The 18,499-nt window shown below is 48.7% G+C and overlaps 1 protein-coding gene across 2 annotated transcripts in view; it reads right to left on the bottom strand.

Annotated features, from left to right (window-relative positions):
- ABCA5 (ATP binding cassette subfamily A member 5) overlaps window positions 1–18,499 on the bottom strand; it is a 510,372-nt gene that overhangs the window by 463,217 nt on the left and 28,656 nt on the right. For both annotated transcript variants that reach the window (XM_029599288.1, XM_029599289.1), the window contains one exon: window positions 18,256–18,347. In XM_029599288.1, coding sequence (XP_029455148.1) covers window positions 18,256–18,347 — 92 coding nt within the window. The remainder of the gene's footprint in view (window positions 1–18,255; window positions 18,348–18,499) is intronic.

Here is an 18,499-nt window from a genome sequence, read left to right as displayed (position 1 = left end):
AAAGCAAGCCCTTCAAAAAACGTGTAACAAGGGGTTGTGCTGATATGAGAACATCCCTGACACCTTTATAGAATGCGGCTACCGCACTGACATGCATCCTGATGGAGGAAGTTTTTAGACCTGACTCTGACAAGTGCCAGAGATAGTCCAGAAACTTAGTGATTGGACAGGTAAAGGGGTCAAGGGACTGAGAAGAGCACCATGACGTAAACCTGGTCCATTTGTAAGAATACGATTTTCTTGTGGAAGGCTTCCGTGAAGCAATCAGTACACGGGAAACTGGTTCAGAAAGGTTAAGTGGCTGAAGGATTAACCTTTCAACATCCATGCCATCAGGGACAAGGCTTAAAGATTGGGGTGGCGGAGGCACCCGTCGTTTTGAGTGATTAGAAGCGGGTCCCTTCCCAAGGGAATGTGCCTGCGAATGGAGAGATCCTGAAGTATTGGAAACCACACTTGGCGTGGCCAGTGGGGTGCTATCAGGATCATGGTTCCCTTGTCCTGACGTAACTTCACGAGAGTCTTCGAGAGAAGTGGAAGTGGAAGGAATGCATATAGGAGACCGGTTGCCCATGATAGGGAGAACGCATCTCTTGGCTGATAGTGTTGGCTGCGAGAGAGAGAGCAGAAGTTGTCTACTTTGCGATTTTGAGGTGACGCAAAGAGGTCTATTTGAGGATAACCCCATTGGTGGAAGATCGAGTTCGCTGCTGAGGGGTTGCGAGACCACTCGTGCGGTTGAAAGGTGCGACTGAGCTTGTCTGCCAACACATTGTCCACTCCCGGCAAGTAGGTGGCCCTGAGGTACATCACGTGGGAGAGGGCCTCCGCCCATATCTGTGCAGCTTCCTGACACAGAAGGTACGAGCCCGTTCCTCCCTGTTTGTTGATGTACCACGTGGTCACCTGGCTGTCCATCTGGATCAGGATGACTCGACTGGAGAGGCATCCTGAAATACCCTGAGAGCATTTCTGATTGCTCGCAGCTCCAGGAAATTTATTTGGTGTTTGGCTTCCTCTGGAGACCAAGATCCTTGTGTCTGCAGATCGGCCACGTGGGCTTCCCATTTAAGGTTGGAAGCATTGGTGGTGAGAGTTATTTGAGGGTTTGGAGCCTGGAAGGGCAAGCCTTGGAGGAGACTGACCTGATTTCTCCATCAGGCGAGAGACTGACGGAGTGAGTCGGTTATGTGGACAATGGTCGACAGGGGCTGAATGGATTGAATCCATTGTGACCTTAAGAGTCCACTGCATGACTCTCATGGCCAAGCGGGCCATTGGGGTGACCTGAACTGAGGACGCCATGTGTCCTAGGAGGATGAGAAAGCGGTGTGCAGTCGTGGAGTGCTGAGACTGCAGCTGGTGTGCAAGAGACACGAGAGTGAGTGCTCGCTGTCGAGGCAGAAAAGCCTTTGCCTACAAGGTGTCCAAGTCTGCCCCAATGAACGATAAGATTTGAGATGGGACTAAGTAGGATTTGTCGTAGTTGACGAGAAATCCGAGTAAAATTAGTGTGTAAAGTAAGATGCAGGGACGACAGAGAAGCTTGCTGGGTGGGAGCCCTGATTAACCAATCGTCTAGATAGGGGTAGACGTGTACACCTTGAGTCCTGAGGAAGGCTGCAACTACAACGAGGCATTTTGTGAAGACTCGTGGTGCAGACATGAGGCCGAATGGAAGCACTCGGTACTGATAGTGCTTGGGGTCTACTAGAAACCTCAGGTATTTGCGATGAGATGGAATTATCACGATATGAGTGTATGCGTCCTGGAGGTCTAGAGAGCAGGGCTAGTCCCCTCTTTGTAGAAGAGGAAGAAGAGAGCCCAAGGTTACCATTTTGAACTTCTCTCGCTGGAGGTACTTGTTGAGGGCATGTAGATCCAGAATTGGACGAACGCCTCCTGATTTTTTGGGGATTAGAAAGTACTGGGAATAGAACCCTAGGCCGTGCTGAGAGTAGGGCACTGGTTCTATTGCCTTGGACTGGAGGAGGAGGGAGACCTCCTGTTCCAGAAGGATGGAGTGATCGGATGTCCTCCACGTTGGTAGAGGTGGGGAATCTGGTGGAATGGAGAGAAAGTTCAGATGATAACCTTGCGCAATTATCGGAAGGGACTATCTCTGAGGTGATTTAGTGCCACTTGTTGAAGTGGCACAATCGACCTCCCACTGGTATGTGGGGCAATGGAAGCTGGCTGCTGCTCTCTATGCAGGAGTCAAAAACCAGAAGCAGGGCCCAGCAGAGGAGCTGCTTGTGGTTTTCGTTTTCGTGTCTGATGAGACTGGGCTTTTTGAAATGGTCTCGTAGAATGGGTTCTAGTTTGTGGCGGGTAGGACTTCTTCGGGCGGAAGAATGACTTCTTAGAGTTCTTCTGGAAGTGCTGTTTTGAAGAGTACTCAGAAGGCATCAGAGAGAGCTGTCTTAGGGTCTCATGATGGGCCTTGAGTTCTGCCACTGTTCGTTGAATCTGCTCGCCAAACAGATTATCTCCTACACAAGGCAGGTCAGATAATCTGTCTTGTACTTCAGGGTGAAGGTCGGAAGACTTGAGCCAGGCCCATCGTCTTGCCGAGATAGCAGCTGCAGATACCCTGGTAGCAGTGTCAAAGATATCGTAAGATGATCTGATCTCATGCTTCCCTGCCTCAAAACCCTTGTTTACTAGGATTTGGAGTTGCTCTTGAAATTGCTGAGGCAGGGAGTCTGTTAAGTCTTGTATCTGCTTAAATAAGACCCTATTATATTTGGTCATATAGAGCTGGTAAGAGGCAATTCCGGAGATGAGCATTGATCCCTGGAAGACACGGCAACCAATGGCATCTAGAAATTTCTGTTCCTTGCCTGGGGGAAAGGAAGTGTGAGGTTTTGATCTCCCTGCTCTTTTCTGGGCAGATTCGACAACCACAGATTGGTGATCCAATTGAGGTTTGCAAAAACCTGGAGCTGACTGAACGAGATAGGTGGTGTCAGCTTTCCTGTGGACTGGAGCCACAGAGCCAGGATGTTCCCAGTTCTTTTTGAGGAGATCCAGAAGAACCTGGTGGATAGGGATGGAGGTTATTTCCTTGGGAGCATCCAGGAATTGTAACAGCTCCATCATTTGTTGCCTGTCATCTTGTTCAGTCTGCAATTGGAAGGGAACCAATTCAGACATCTCCTTCACAAAATTTATAAAGGAAAGGTCCTCTGGAGGAGAACGCTTTCTGCTTTCAGCAGTTGAAGGTGGTGAAGGCAAATCATCGGTGTCTGGTAAAGAATCATCAATCCAGGTGTCGCAGTGATCAGCACCTGTTCCTCTAGGGACTAGAGGAGGACGGGGCGGTGGGATCCCTGAAGGTCCTGGTTGAGGCTCTGAAGGACTCGAAGGAATAACTGGAGGCACCAATGAAGGCATCGAAGGCACTGGCGCAGGTATCGAGGGCATCGATGGATGGCTCGGTGGTGCTGATGGACGCGTCAGCACCGATGGGTGGATCGGTGGCACCGACAGACATATCGGCATGATGGCTGAGTCATCGGCAGAACTCCCAACGGAGGGATGTGGAACAGTGTTTCTCCTCCCGATGACAAAGCAAGCGGGGAGGGCACTGGAACCATCGGTGACCCAGGGTTCATCGGTGGAAAAGCGGCCATGAGTGCTTCCATCCTCGAGAGCAGCAGTGTCAACGCTGCTGGAATCGGGTCAGTGGTCGGTTCCGCAATCAGTACCAGTGTCGGTGCCGGAGGAACCTGGAGTCGATGCATCACCTTGTCAATGGCCTCCTGAACCATCCGGTCCAGTTCTTCTCGGAGACCTGGAGCAAGCAGCCCCGGCTCCGGAACAGAAGAAGGAGGCAGGGGCACAGCCGGAGGGACCACCGTTAAAGGTGGAGTCGCGGCTCCCGATACTCTGTTGAGTGAGGGTTGCCTCGGCGACCCGGTCGCCGAAAAGGTCGGTGCCTTTTCTGGACAGGGTTTCTTCGACAGCGGCTCGGACGATGGCGAGGTCGATGATTTCGCTCCCTCGATGGTCCAAGACTTTAGATGCCGGTGGCGACGTTTATCTCTACAATCCCCTTGATCCTGAGGGGGACTAGAGGGTGTCAAAGGCCGAGAAGTCGTCGATGCCGGACGTTAACCGGCCGGAGGTCGGTTAACGTCCGGCGTGAAGTTGACAGTGCCAGCTCTGACGACATCAATGCAATAGACGGTGTCGCGGTTTGAGCACTGAAGAGAAGTTCCATCTTCTCTATTCTAGCCTTGCGACCTTTTGGTGTCATGAGGGCACATTTGGTGCAGGTTAGGACATCGTGCTCACATCCGAGACACATTACACAGACTTTGTGAGGGTCTGTGATGGACAGGGTGCGATTACAGTCCGGGCACCGGCAGAACCCCAACACCATGGCCATGAAAAAATTGAGCCGCGGTACGGTCGACAGCCAGTAGGCCGCGAGGGCCAAACTAGATGGTAATCGACGGAAAACGGGTAAAAAACTTACCGGAGTACCGCAGCTTGAAAAAGTTGAAGGAGGGACCCCTGTGGGGTAAATTAAATTTTAGTAATTCTGTGAGGAAAACTCCTGTCAGGAATCTCTGCAGAGCTCCTTAATCAAGTGGCTACTGCTGCACGGAAAAAAGAAGACTGAAGGGGGACCCCTGCTGGCTGCAGGGTTAGTGCCATGCTGGGCATGCCCAGTAGGGGCCAGTCAAAGTTCTGGAAACTTTTACAGAAGTGTTCCGTGATTGGGCTCCATCCTGTGATGTCACCCATATGTGAGGACTACCATCCTGCTTGTCCTGTGAGAAAAGATACACCAAATAAAACACCTGCTCACTGCAGTGGCTTCATAAAAAAAAGTGGTTGATGTAATAAGACTCATGCTGAAATTGGTACTATTTTTCTGTATTTTTTTAGCGCGCGTGGAAAAAGCAGGTGCTTTCTCGGGATGTAAGAAGAGGACGGCATGCAAATGAGATGCACACAAAAAAACCCATGGAATACCTTATACATGCGTCAATACCCACATAAGCCCTGATGCAGAAAGACATGAGAAAAACAGGCACAAATTTAGGCGCTAATGAAAAAATGCTGCAGACTCATTTCTATTTCAATTTACTACTATTCAAAAATAAATTGTTTCAACTCCTACCACTTTGGCCCTTTTATTCCATTAGTGGCATTAGTATAGTTGTGAGTCTGTACAGCCTCTTCCTTGCCGGGCACTATCGGGAGACAGCAGGAGCCGGGACGGACAGACTGGTGATCTCCGGGAGCTACAGACAAGCGCTGACACTACCCAGAGCCACAGCATTGCCGAGACTGGAACCAAAAGCCGCCAAAGCGGTAGGAGTGATCGCAATCAGCTAGCCCCGGGCTCCTCCAGACAGGCACTTTCACTAACTCCTGCCCTGACCCAGGTGCTAAAAAACCCGCTTAAAAAAATGCACTAACCTTTCTCCCTGCGAGCGGATCCCTGCATAGCCTGTGAATGGATAATTGCCTCCTTTACATGTTATTTGCATGCACTTGCACAAAAGTGCTGTATGATTTTTACACAGGTTTGTGCATGTGGTTTTTCTGTGCTGCACACGTTATTACCGTATTTTTCGCTCCATAAGACGTACTTTTTTTTCCCCCAAAAGTGGGGGGAAAATGTCTGAGCGTCTTATGGAGTGAATATTAAAAAAAACTAAAAAACTAATTACAACCCCCCACCCTCCTGACCCCCCCTAAGCCCTGCCAAATGTCCCTGGAGGTCCAGCGGGGGTCCGGGAATGATCACCTGCACTTGGGCCGTCAGCTGCCAGTAATGAAAATGGCGCAGACGGCCCTTTGCCCTTACTATGTCACAGGGGCCGACCAATGGCACCAGTAGCCCCTGAGACATAGTAAGGGCAAAGGGCCGTCTGCGCCATTTTGAATACTGGCAGCCGACGGCCCTTTGCCCTTACTATGTCACAGGGGCTGACCAATGGCACCGGTAGCCCCTGTGACATAGTAAGGGCAAAGGGCCGTCTGCGCCATTTTGATTACTGGCAGCCGACGGCCTTTTGCCCTTACTATGTCACAGGGGCTACCGGTGCAGGAAATCGCTCCCGGACCCCCGCTGGACCACCAGGAACATTTGGCAGGTCTTGGGGGGGATCAAGAGGGTGGGGGTTGTAGTTAATTAAATTTAAAGGGTTGGGAGGGGGGTTCCCACAGAAAGAGAACGATAAAAGTTTTCTGATCTGGGGAGTGGACTGAAATGGCCCTCCCCAGACCCGAAATGGAAAAAAAAAATGTATGCACTCCTCTAATTTGCTCCATAAGACGCACAGACGCCCGGGAACAGAGCACGTTTAGCCACACCATTTTTTTTTTTTTTTTTAATATTCATCCTCTGAATCCTAGGTGCGTCTTATGGTCAGGTGCATCTTATAGAGTGAAAAATACGGTATATACCCGCATAAGATCAGCACGGGAAAACCTGCAGCAGGTTTTGTACAGCTTATTACATTGGCCCCAATATGGCTTATAAAGTAAAGTTAAAGGGTACATTTTCAAAGACTTGGTCAGGAACTATGTCAGGGGATGCAAGGGCAGGATGGATGAATCTGCCAAAGTAGATTTTCACCCACCAAAAAGTAGGAAAGGAAAATTGGTTCTTACCTGCTCATTTTCATTCCTGGAATACCACAGATCAGTCCAGACAAGTGGGTTTTGCATCCCTACCAGCAGATGGAGGCAGAGACTAAAAACTTTTCAGGCATTGCTACTTAACTGAGAGTGCCACCTGCAGTCCCTCAGTATTGACCTGTACCCAAGCCAAGATGACTACTTTCTCAAACTCCAAGGATTTCTCCTTCTAGAGCGAGCTGAGGATTAAGTTGGAACCCCCATCAAAACTGAACCCTCAACTTAGGGCAATGAAAAAAACTTCCAATCGCCAAATTGCTTAAACTATGACAAGCTTGTGCAAATTCTGCATCACTCATTCAAATTCTACATCACCAGCAGCATCCAGAATTGGCAAAAGGTCTTTCATAACAATAAGGGGACGGGAGTCTGGACTGATCTGTGGTATTCCGGGAACAAAAATTAGAAGGTAAGAACCAATTTTCCTTTCCTGTTCATACCTCAGACAAGTGCACTGTACCCAAGCTCCTCTACCTTGGGTGCGAACCCAAATGACCCACACGCAGCCCACCTTCATTAAACGTGGCCTCTGGCCTCCTACGGAGTCCTAACATTCAAACAGTAATGTTAAGTAGAAGTGTGTAATGCAGACCAAGTCCCTGCTCGATAAATCTCCTGTAGAGAAACCAAATGACATGCCACCCAGGAGGCTGCCTGTGCCCTATTAGAATAAGCCCACAACCTTTCTGGAACCAACCGACTCTTACAAATATAGGTCGAAATAATTGCTTCTTTCACCCATCTTGCAATTGTGCTTTCAATCGCTTTGCAACTCTTCTTTGGTCCACTGAATAAAACAAAGAGATGGTCTGACCTCGAAAGTCATTTGACATACCGCAATAGGACCCGACGTCAGGCGCTGAAAGCCAAGTAATTCCGCCGTCTGACTGAGAAGAAAGGCAGACCCAACTTTGGATAAAAGGAAAGGCACCTTAAGCAACGAGACTCCGTTGTCCGAAATCCGCAAACCAAGACCTGGGCAACATCCACCTGCAAAGGATCAGTGTCATGGACCCCACACCAGGACTCAAACACTCTCCAGCTTGGATATACGCCAAAGAAGTAGAAGGCCTTCTATCTTGAAGGAGAGCAGTAATCACCAGCTCGGAATACCCCTTCAAGCAGAAGCACCGCCTATCAAAGGTCAGGCCGCTAGACAGAAGCGATCCACCTGCTCTGAAAAGATGGGCCCTTGGAGAAGCAATTCCTTCAGGTGGCCTAACCAGAGGGAATCATCTACTGCCAGCTGAACCATATCAACAAACCACAGATGGCACGGCCATTCCGGCACCACCAGGATCACTCTTTCTAGATGTTGTTTGATGTGCCATAGCACCCGACCTACAAGTGACCATGGGGGAAAAACATGCAGCAGAAGTCTCATTGGCCACGGCTGAACCAGAGAGTCGATACCTCCTGAGCCATATTCCCGCTGGCAGCTGAAAAACCTGATCACCTTGGCATTCTTCCAAGTTGCCATGAGATCGAACTGAGGCTTGCCCCACCTGCGTCAAGTGACTCTCCCGGGTCCAGTTGTTACCTGCCGAGACAGGCCGCCTGTTCATTGTCCACACCTGCTACATGCGAAGATGCTAGTACTACTAGATCAGGGGTCAGGAACCTTTTTGGCTGAGAGAGCCATAAACGCCACATATTTTAAAATGTAATTCCATGAGAGCCATACAATATGTTTAAAACTAAATACAAGTAAATGTGTGCATTTTATGTAAGATCACACTTTTAAAGTACAATAAGTCTCTGAAAATATTACACCAGGCCTTAAGACACCAATACATCTCCTATTAGGAAAACGGACCAAGTCAGGCTGCTATAGAGTCCTACACAGAAACTACACGCCAGCAGAAAACCTCACCTGAATCACGTGCTGTCCCTCACCTAACATAGAATAAAGAGACCAAAACGCATAACAAGAAGCATGCAGACAAAAACTGAATTGGAAACTGCAACAAGCCAGAGTCTCTGTATGCAGTGTAACAAAGGAAAAAAGAAACATCACACATCCTTATAAAACAAATCAAGAAATATAAAATCATCAGCAGTAAAACTGTACTAACAAAAAGAACATATTTCGAAACAGCTGATGAGTGGAATATCCAATAATTAAAAACTCATATAAAACATTTCCAGATACCAACAAAATATTTCAAAATAGCAGACACAAAGATCCAGTAATGAAAAATAATAAGGATACAAAAATTTTTTTGCTCTGCATACCTGGGAACGTTTGATATCCAGGTGTCCTGAGATTGTTCTGAATTAGCAGGAGGTGGGGTGGTTTGCTTGGAACTTTCTCCTCTCTCAGTCACATACCAGCGCTCTCTCTCACACTGGCTCTCAATGACACACCTATACACACATGCTCTCAGTCACTCACATATACAAATGTTTTTTCTCTCTCACTTATATAGGCTCTTAATTACACATTACACACATGCTGTCTATCTTTTCACGCTTACACACACACAGGCTTTCAATCACATAAATACATGCTGTCTTTTCTCTCACACACAGACTCTCATTCACATGCTTACAAACATGTCCTCTCTTTCTCTCATTTACACACAGGCTCTCAATCACATACTCACATGCTCCCTCACCTAAATCAGCTCTCAATCACACAGACACACATGGTCTCTCTCTCTCATTTAAACACAGGCTCTCAATCACATACTCACATGCTCCATCACCTAAACCAGCTGTCAATCAGACACAGACACACATGATCTCTCTCTTACTTATACACACAGGCTCTTAATCATACATACACATGATCTCTCTCACACACAAAGGATCTCAATCATACACACATACTCTTTCAAACAAACAGGTTTTCAATTACAAACTTACACATACAGGTTCCCAATGGTAAACTTACATTCATGCTCTCTCTCTCACAGGCAGGATCTCAATCACAGACATACTCTCTTTCACATATACAGGCTCTCAATCATTCACATACATGCAATCTCTCACTCACACACACAGGATCTCAAACACACATGCTTGCTCGCTCATTCACTCTCTCTCTCCCCCCCCCCCCCCCCCCCGGGAACTCGCGGCAGCAGCAGCCTCCTCCCAACGCTAACCTCCTTCATTTTCAGCCCTCGCGGAGGCGAAGGCGGAGTCCCATCGGCCGCGGTTGAAGATTTTCATTTTCCTCCGAGCCGCGCTGCAGTCTTCTTCCCGCGCAGGCACCCGATGCTCTCCACTTCCACTTCCTCTTCCGGGCCGCGGGAAGAAGAGAGCACCGGCGTGCTCTCTTCTTCCCGCGGCCCGGAAGAGGAAGTGGAGAGCATCGGGTGCCTGCGCGGGAAGACCCGCGCAGGCACCCGATGACTCCAGCGCTGGCACCCGGCTGACACCCGATGACTCCCGCGCAGGCACCCGGATGACTCCAGTCGGCGTGCTCTCTTCTCCTCCCCCTCGCGGCCCGGAAGAGGAAGTGGTGAGCATCGGGTGCCTGCGCGGAAGAAGAGACCACGCTAGTGTGGTCTCTTCTTCCCGCGCAGGCACCCGATGCTCTCCACTTCCTCTTCCGGGCCGCGGGGGGGGGGGGGGAGGAGAAGAGAGCACGCCGGTGCCGCTGACTCCAGCTGTCCTGCCGCGTTCCGCCCGGGCTGACAGCATTTTAAGCCCGGGCGGCGGAGGACCGGGAGCAGCTGGGTCAGCGGGGAACCGCGAAGTATGGCGACACGTGTCTGCGAGCCAGATGCAGCCCTCAAAAGAGCCATATCTGGCTCGCGAGCCATGGGTTCCCGACCCCTGTACTAGATGATGCTCCATCCAGGCAAAGAGTTCCTGAACCATCTGAGCCACTCTTTGTTCCATCCTGCTGATTGATATAGGCCACTGTTGTCGCATTGTCTGAGAACAAGCGCACTGCACGCCCCGAATCCAAGGAAGAAAGGCCAGCAATGCCTTGTGCCAGCTCTCGTATCCAAATTGTTGATTGATCAGGGCCGTTGATCCCTGATATACCACTCCCCAGAGGCTGGCATCTGTGGTCACAACCATCCAGTCTGGAACCTCTAGATTCACTCCATTCTCCAAATTGAGACGCAGCAGCCACCACAAGGGACTGGATCTGGATTCATAAGAACATAAGAAATTGCCATGCTGGGTCAGACCAAGGGTCCATCAAGCCCAGCATCCTGTTTCCAACAGAGGCCAAACCAGGCCACAAGAACCTGGCAATTACCCAAACACTAAGAAGATCCCATGCTACTGATGCAATTAATAGCAGTGGCTATTCCCTAAGTAAACTTGATTAATAGCCGTTAATGGACTTCTCCTCCAAGAACTTATCCAAACCTTTTTTGAACCCAGCTACACTAACTGCACTAACCACATCCTCTGGCAACAAATTCCAGAGCTTTATTGTGCATTGAGTGAAAAAGAATTTTCTCTGATTAGTCTTAAATGTGCTACTTGCTAACTTCATGGAATGCCCCCTAGTCCTTCTATTATTCGAAAGTGTAATTAACCAATTCACATCTACTCGTTCAAGACCTCTCGTGATCTTAAACACCTCTATCATATCCCCCCTCAGCCGTCTCTTCTCCAAGCTGAACAGCCCTAACCGCTTCAGCCTTTCCTCATAGGGGAGCTGTTCCATCCCCTTTATCATTTTGGTTGCCCTTCTCTGTGCTTTCTCCATCGTAACTATATCTTTTTTGAGATGCGGCGACCAGAATTATACACAGTATTCAAAGTGCGGTCTCACCATGGAGCGATATAGAGGCATTATGACATTTTCCATTTTATTAACCATTCCCTTCCTAATAATTCCTAACATTCTGTTTGCTTTTTTGACTGCTGCAGCACACTGAGCCGACGATTTTAAAGTATTATCCACTATAATGCCTAGATATTTTTCCTGGGTGGTAGCTCCTAATATGGAACCTAACATAGTGTATCTACAGCAAGGGTTATTTTTCCCTATATGCAACACCTTGCACTTGTCCACATTAAATTTCATCTGCCATTTGGATGCCCAATCTTCCAGTCTTGCAAGGTCCTCCTGTAATGTATCACAATCCGCTTGTGATTTAACTACTCTGAATAATTTTGTATCATCCGCAAATTGATAACCTCACTCGTGGTATTCCTTTCCAGATCATTTATATATATATTGAAAAGCACCAGTCCAAGTACAGATCCCTGAGGCACTCCACTGTTTACCCTTTTCCACTGAGAAAAGTGACCGTTTAATCCTACTCTGTTTCATGTCTTTTAACCAGTTTGTAATCCATGAAAGGACATCACCTCCTATCCCATGACTTTTTAGTTTTCTTAGAAGCCTCTCATGAGGGACTTTGTCAAACGCCTTCTGAAAATCCAAATACACTACATCTACCGGTTCACCTTTATCCACATGTTTATTAACCCCTTCAAAAAAATGAAGCAGATTTGTTAGGAAAGACTTCCCTTGGGTAAATCCATGTTGACTTTCTTCCTACTGGAGCAGCAACAGTAGCTGAAATTCCTCCGACAACGGATTCCAACAGGACAGGAGTGCTTTCTGAAGAGATTGCATGAGAGCTTTCTAAAGGCCCATGGCACCAATTCCAGGGTAGAGGCCGTGGAACCTAGTGCTTGTAAATAATCCCAGACTTTGGGAACCAACAGATCTGAAGCCGAACCACTTGCAACTGCAACTTGACCCCCCTATTTGTAGTAAGGGACACCTCGCCTAACCGGCTGTCGAATCAGGCTCCCAGATATTCTAGCAACTGAAACGGCTCCAGGTGGCTCTTCATCAAATTTATCACCCAGCCCAGGGACCTTAACCACTCCATAACTGTCGAATGGAACAGCAATACTCCATTCCCAACTTCTCCTGAATGAGCCAATCGTCCTGGTATGGGTGCACTAGTATCCCTTCCCTTCTGAGGGCCACTGCCATTGCCACCATCACCTTTGTGAACGTTCTTGGTGTGGGCCCCAGCCCGAAGGGAAGCGCTCAAAACTGAAAATGTTCACCTAGCACCATGAATTGTGGAAACTTTTGAATGACTGCTCGGATGGGAATGTGCAAATATGCTTCCATTAGATCCAAGTATGCAAGAAACTCCCCTTGCATACCGCTGCAATCACCGTCTGCAGTGTCTCCATACGAAAGCTTGGCACCTGCAAGGATACATTGTCCTTTTGCAGATCTAGTCGAATATCTTCCTCAACCTTGTTCTTCCCGAGGAGCTGCCAACCTCCAAAGTGTCCACCAGCAAAGGATACAACCTGGCCATAACCCTGAAGTCATTTTTCACTTTTAGACCTGCCCCAGGAAAATCCAATTCCCAGTCAATCAGCTTCTTCACTTTGTTTGGCAATGGGAAAGCCTTTGGCGGTCTACACACCCTGTCCAATACCGGATTCACACCCTCGTTGTCTGAATCCTCCTGTGTGAACTTGATCCCAGTTCTTCCAGAACCCGGGGGATGAGAGGCTGCAACTCCTCCTTTCAGAACAAACTCACCACCCTAGAGTCATCCCCTTCCACAAGAGGGATGCCCTCCATATCAGGATCACTGCTCATCGGGGCAGCCATAGGAATAGCACCCAGATTAGTACCCGGGCTAGTTTGTGAATCTTCCTGAGGTGTTGCGACCGTCACTGCTCGACGTCCTCACTCCGCCCCCTTTAATTCTGTGGCGACTCCCTCCGGGTCTGATGGATGGCTGGCTGCCGTGGCGTCCCCATGCAGTCTCCTTCCGGCGTCCCTGGACCGGCTCAAAGTTGCAGATCCGCCATGTTGCCTGAAGACCTAGGGCCAGCGCGCTCTGATTGAAGTACCAGCAAGAGCGCGAACCTCAGGGGCGTCCCCCTGAGATGACGTCATATGCTTCCAATATTTAAAGGTCTCTATATCGCTAATAAACTGAGTTAGCAAGGACTCGCTTCGGCTGTCCAAGCTACTCTGCCTCCTCGGACTTACCAGGGATACCCGCTCCTTGGGGGCCTCGCTCTTTTTCTTTACTTTCAGATTACAGATAGGAAACGGTACTCACTCCTCGAGGGCCCATGTTCCTGAACACTCTGAAGATTATCTACTGCCTGGAAGCTATCGCTGCTACAAACATTTGTGAGTTACCATCGCTCTCTCAGCTTTCCCTGGAACCAGGTACTCGCTCCTCGAGGGCCTAACCCTTTCCAGCTCCTGAGCTTCCTTGAGACCTTACGTGAGTTTTGTCATCTACTTTGTCATGAACTCTGCCTACTCACTTTCTACGGTTTCTCAACAGCTCAGCCATCCTGGATCGCTGTTCCAGTACCTGAGGAACTACAGTTCTGGGCATATCAGCTCACTACTGCCACCTCTGGTGGTTTCAAAACCCTGTTTAATAAAAGAACTAATGTGTGTCTGTCTCCATACTCAAGCCTAGCCGGTGGTCCCTCTCGGGATATCATCTGCCACCAGCCCAAGGATCCACCCACAACTATATCAGATTCATTACAGATTGCTACTCCTTAGCAAGACGATATCTGAGACACTCCAAGATTGCTGACTCCTCCTCCTTTAGAAGCCCGCAACACAGAGCTCTCTTATCTGATTGCTCCTCCCATCAGATAGCGGAACATAACAGATTGCTAACTCCTAGCATCAGATCCTGAACATGAGGAGCATCTCCCTCCAAATCTTCCGAAGAATTTGGGCTTCCCAGACCCAGCAGATGAAAAATGCCCCCCCCCCCCCTGACTTGAGAGGCACCTCAGCTTGAGGCCTCTTAGCCAAGCTCTGGGACTTCTGGGTGGCTGACCATTTATCTGCTGCTTCTTTCTTAGCGAGATAGGCCTCATGTAGCAATAACACAAGATCTGGGGAAAAACCCGTCACTCACTGTCTGTTATTATTTGTAAGGGTTTTTGGTGAATCCCTGGACCTGTGGCAGATGACCATGCCCATGGGGGAAAGTCCCGTGAGGGGCCACAGGTCAGGCTCAACATAGGAGACATACACACACTAGTTCTTTTATTATACAGGATTGGTGAATCACCAGAGGTGGCAGTAGTGAGCTGGAAAGTAGCCCGATTCGGCTTGTAGTCCCTCAGGCTCTGGAACAGCGATCCCACAATGGCTGTGCTGTAATAGAGAAAACTGATATTGTGAGTAGTAGCAGGAAATGCAGAGTTCAGGAACAGAGCCTCGTTGGTAATGTATTCATGCAGCAGTCTCTCAGTGTGAAGCACAGGAGCTGGATTAAAGGCAGGCCCTTGAGGAGCGAGTACCTGGTTCCAGGGAATAGCTCTGAGAGATAGAGATGGTAACTCAGAGATGTTATAGGCAGCGGGGTCTTCCTGGCAGAAGTGAAGTCCAAGTAGCGAGTCCAAGAACATGGGCCCTCGAGGAGCGAGTACCGGTTCTAGACTGTGACCTGAAAGATAAGAAAGAGAGAGAGGCCCCCAAGGAGCGGGTACCCCAAATAGAGTAGGTCCAAAGGAGGCAGAGTTGCAAGGTACGGAGAGCGAATCCCATCTGTAGGAAACCTTTGCTAACTCGATTAGCTAGCAATCGGGTAGGCCTTTTGTATCCTGGATGCATGATGTCATCACAGGGGGACGCCCCCGAGGTTCGCGCCACTGAAGGTACTTCAAGCAGGGCCGAGCGGCGCGCGTGCCCTAAGGCAGCTGAACAGCATGGCGGGAGGCAGCGCCCAAGCCGGTCCGGGGACGCCGGAGAAGACGGCAGGCAGACGCCGCGGCAGCCAAACATCCATCAACCGCAGGAGTCGCCAGAGAGGTAAGGAGGGCGGAGTGGAGACGTCGGGCAGCGACAGCCGTAACACTGTCTTCTTTATCCACCAGGTCCTCTCCTGGATCCTCTGCCTCTTTTTTATCCCGTCCAGACCCACGTTGTACTGGACAAAGCAGGGGATGGGAGTGTCTGAACTCCCTATCCATTACAGGCCTCCTGCCACGAGGAGGCAAAATGGCCACCGTCTCCTTCAACCCCCCTGGGGCTTCCTGGATGGGGCCTGCAGACCACACGCAGCATCCGCCTGCTGAGCTCACCACCACATCCACCTTTGGAAGCTTCCAGGGTTCCAAGATATCTTCAGGCAAGGCATACAGTTTGACCATGGCTATAGCCACCTTCAGACCAGTCTCCGGAAAATCCCATTCACAGTCGATCAGTTTCTTCACCATCTTTGGCAAAGAAAAAGCTTTAGGTGGCCCACGCAAGCCATCCAGGACAGGATGCACCCCTTCATTGTTGGAGACTTTCAGCGTGACTCTGATCCTGAGCTCCTCCTGCACACAGGGAAAGATAGGGCACCATTCCTCTCTACGGAACAACCTCATCACCCTAGAATTGTTCCCATCCGCAGCCGGAACCTCATCCCCAATCCTGTCTGCGCGTGTGCCTTAGGCTTCCTAGCCAAGCGCTGAGATTTCTAGGAGGTCACTAACTGACTTGCCACCTCCTTCCTTGCCTTGTAAACTCAGTGGAGCAGAAGGACAAATTCTGAGGTAAAAATCTTCAGAATCAGAGGACCCTTTGTCCATCCCGTCCTTCTCTGGCTCTCAATCCCCCATTCAAGTGCAGTTGCACCAGGGACAGCGGGGGAGGGGAGTCTCTAAACTCCCTCACTGCTGCATGCCCTTTGTGATGTGCAGTCAAAATGGCCACCATCTCCTCAGACACCACCCCCCCCACCCCCCCGGGGCCTCCCGTATGAGTCCCGATGATCGGGTGCAGTGCTTACTCCCTGTGCCTCCTGCGGAAGTGCCTTTCCCTCTAGAGACATAGCTGGCGTACAAGCGGCCAAACCGAAGCGTGATTGCATCCCACTACCAGCCCTGCACTCTTTCCCGCATCTCGCGGGAGGCACCATGCTGCAGCCGCAGTTGAATGCTAAAAATAGCCCTGAGCCACGCGTGCCTCTAGGGTCCTGCCTGGTGCTGTCTTAGACCACTGGAGCTACTGCTGCGGTAGAAGAACTTGCCCTTACTCACCCCCAACAATCACCGATGAAATGAAATGCAGCCTGAGTCCCTGCTCCTGCCACACACTCCTCACAGGCTTTTTTTTTTTTTAACTATTTAAAGGGTCAAAGAGCAAAAAAGGGAAAAGGAATAAAAAGGAATACTTCCCTACTTCTGGCTGCTCCTGCTGGACAGTTGGAAGTGAGAGGACTTCAGAAGGAGTAAGGGAACCAGGACCCCTGGCTTTCCCTCCCTCTGGAAGCCAAGTGCAGAAGCAGATCAGGGATTATCAATCCCCCACTCACCCTGCTCTACCTGAGGGATGGCCCACGAAGGAACCTAACACCTCAGGAAGCCTCTTTTTTCTCTCTTCTTGAAAAATTCAGTGTTTTCTTTTTAAACTCCAGACTGTAGGTTTGCACCTCTACTATCTGCTGGAGATAGAGAAATACTGAGGGACTACAGGTGGCACTCTCAGTTAAGTAGCAATGCCTGAAAAGTTTTTATTCTCTGCCTTCATTTGTTGGTAGGGATGTAAAACCCACTTGTCTGGACTGATCTGGGGTATGAACAGGAACGTAGTTTCACAACACACATAATTTTAGCCACGATAAAAAGTGGCACTGCAGGGATGTAATCTGGTCAGAGCAGAAAACTATCTGCATTCATCGATATTTCAAAAATATACACATGTATCAGCTGCATTGCCTTTACACCATCTAACTCCATTTAAGTGTCAAATAAACCAATATTTACACAGTGCATGCAAGTACTTGTGAATGAATATGAGATGGGACTTTAAGGGCTAAAAATCAGACTAGTTAAATGCCAACTGAAAATTTACTCCAAAAGGACTGGTGCCAAATATGAAAAAAATTGATTGATATGCATATAAACCACTCCTAGAAAGAGATATGTGAAAAAGCTTGCTGGGTATTTCTATTAGTCCAAGATATGGACAATCAGTTTCAGTTTATAGTAATCACTATTTTCGTAAATCTCCAGCAGTACATCTTCTCAGATCCCACTATTCATCTCCTGGCTTGATCTTCCACAGCAACTTTAATTTCTCCTGTATCATTCCTGGACTGACCAAGGTCTTTGTGCAGCCATTCAACAGTGGAATCTTGTGAATCACCCAGGCTGCAGGTATGATCCAGTTCAAACCTTGTCCCACATGGCTGAGGAGTGTCTTTTGACTAACCTGAAGGAAGGGCTTCAGAAACTCTATGTAACCATTTACAAGGCTATTATGTGGCTCGATAACTACACTCATGCTGAACAAATCGCACAAGATGCACACCATAACAATTTCGGGCCAGAAAGAAGGAAGTATCAAACAAGAAAAAGTAAAAGTATTGGGGGGGGGGGGGGTTTGTTATGAAAATGTTAAAAAAGGGGAAGATTCTGCAGACATGAACACATTCTGCAGCAAATGTGAAAGAGCAAAATTTTAGAAAACTATGAACTTTGGGTACCAGGTACTAAATGCATAAATGTGAAATAAAACATCCATGTCCTTTTTTTCTGATCACTTGTCAAAAAAATATTCCGTTTTCCTACATAGAAAATGAAACAATACAAACGCTGATTACCGGAGTAGAAATACAAATCGATCTAGTCAGATATCTCTCTCTTTGCATTTACCTGTATAATGGCTGAGTCGATGCAGGCCTGGAGTGTTGTGAATGCTGAATGGAAATATATTGTACCTTTACACTCCATGGGAGTGCAACTAGCTGTGAAAAAGCACAAGGAAAATCATTAGTGAAACAAACACTCATTCTTACAACACTCCTGGATAATCATTTCAAAATATTTAAAAAGTTAGGACAATGCAGTTCTTGTGGGTGCTAGGTCTGGCCCTATTTGCACAAGAATAAGCATAGAG

This window comes from Rhinatrema bivittatum, chromosome 4 (assembly GCF_901001135.1).
Source record: "Rhinatrema bivittatum chromosome 4, aRhiBiv1.1, whole genome shotgun sequence".
Taxonomy (NCBI): Eukaryota; Metazoa; Chordata; class Amphibia; order Gymnophiona; family Rhinatrematidae; genus Rhinatrema; species Rhinatrema bivittatum.
This window is presented reverse-complemented; position numbering and strand designations above follow the sequence as displayed.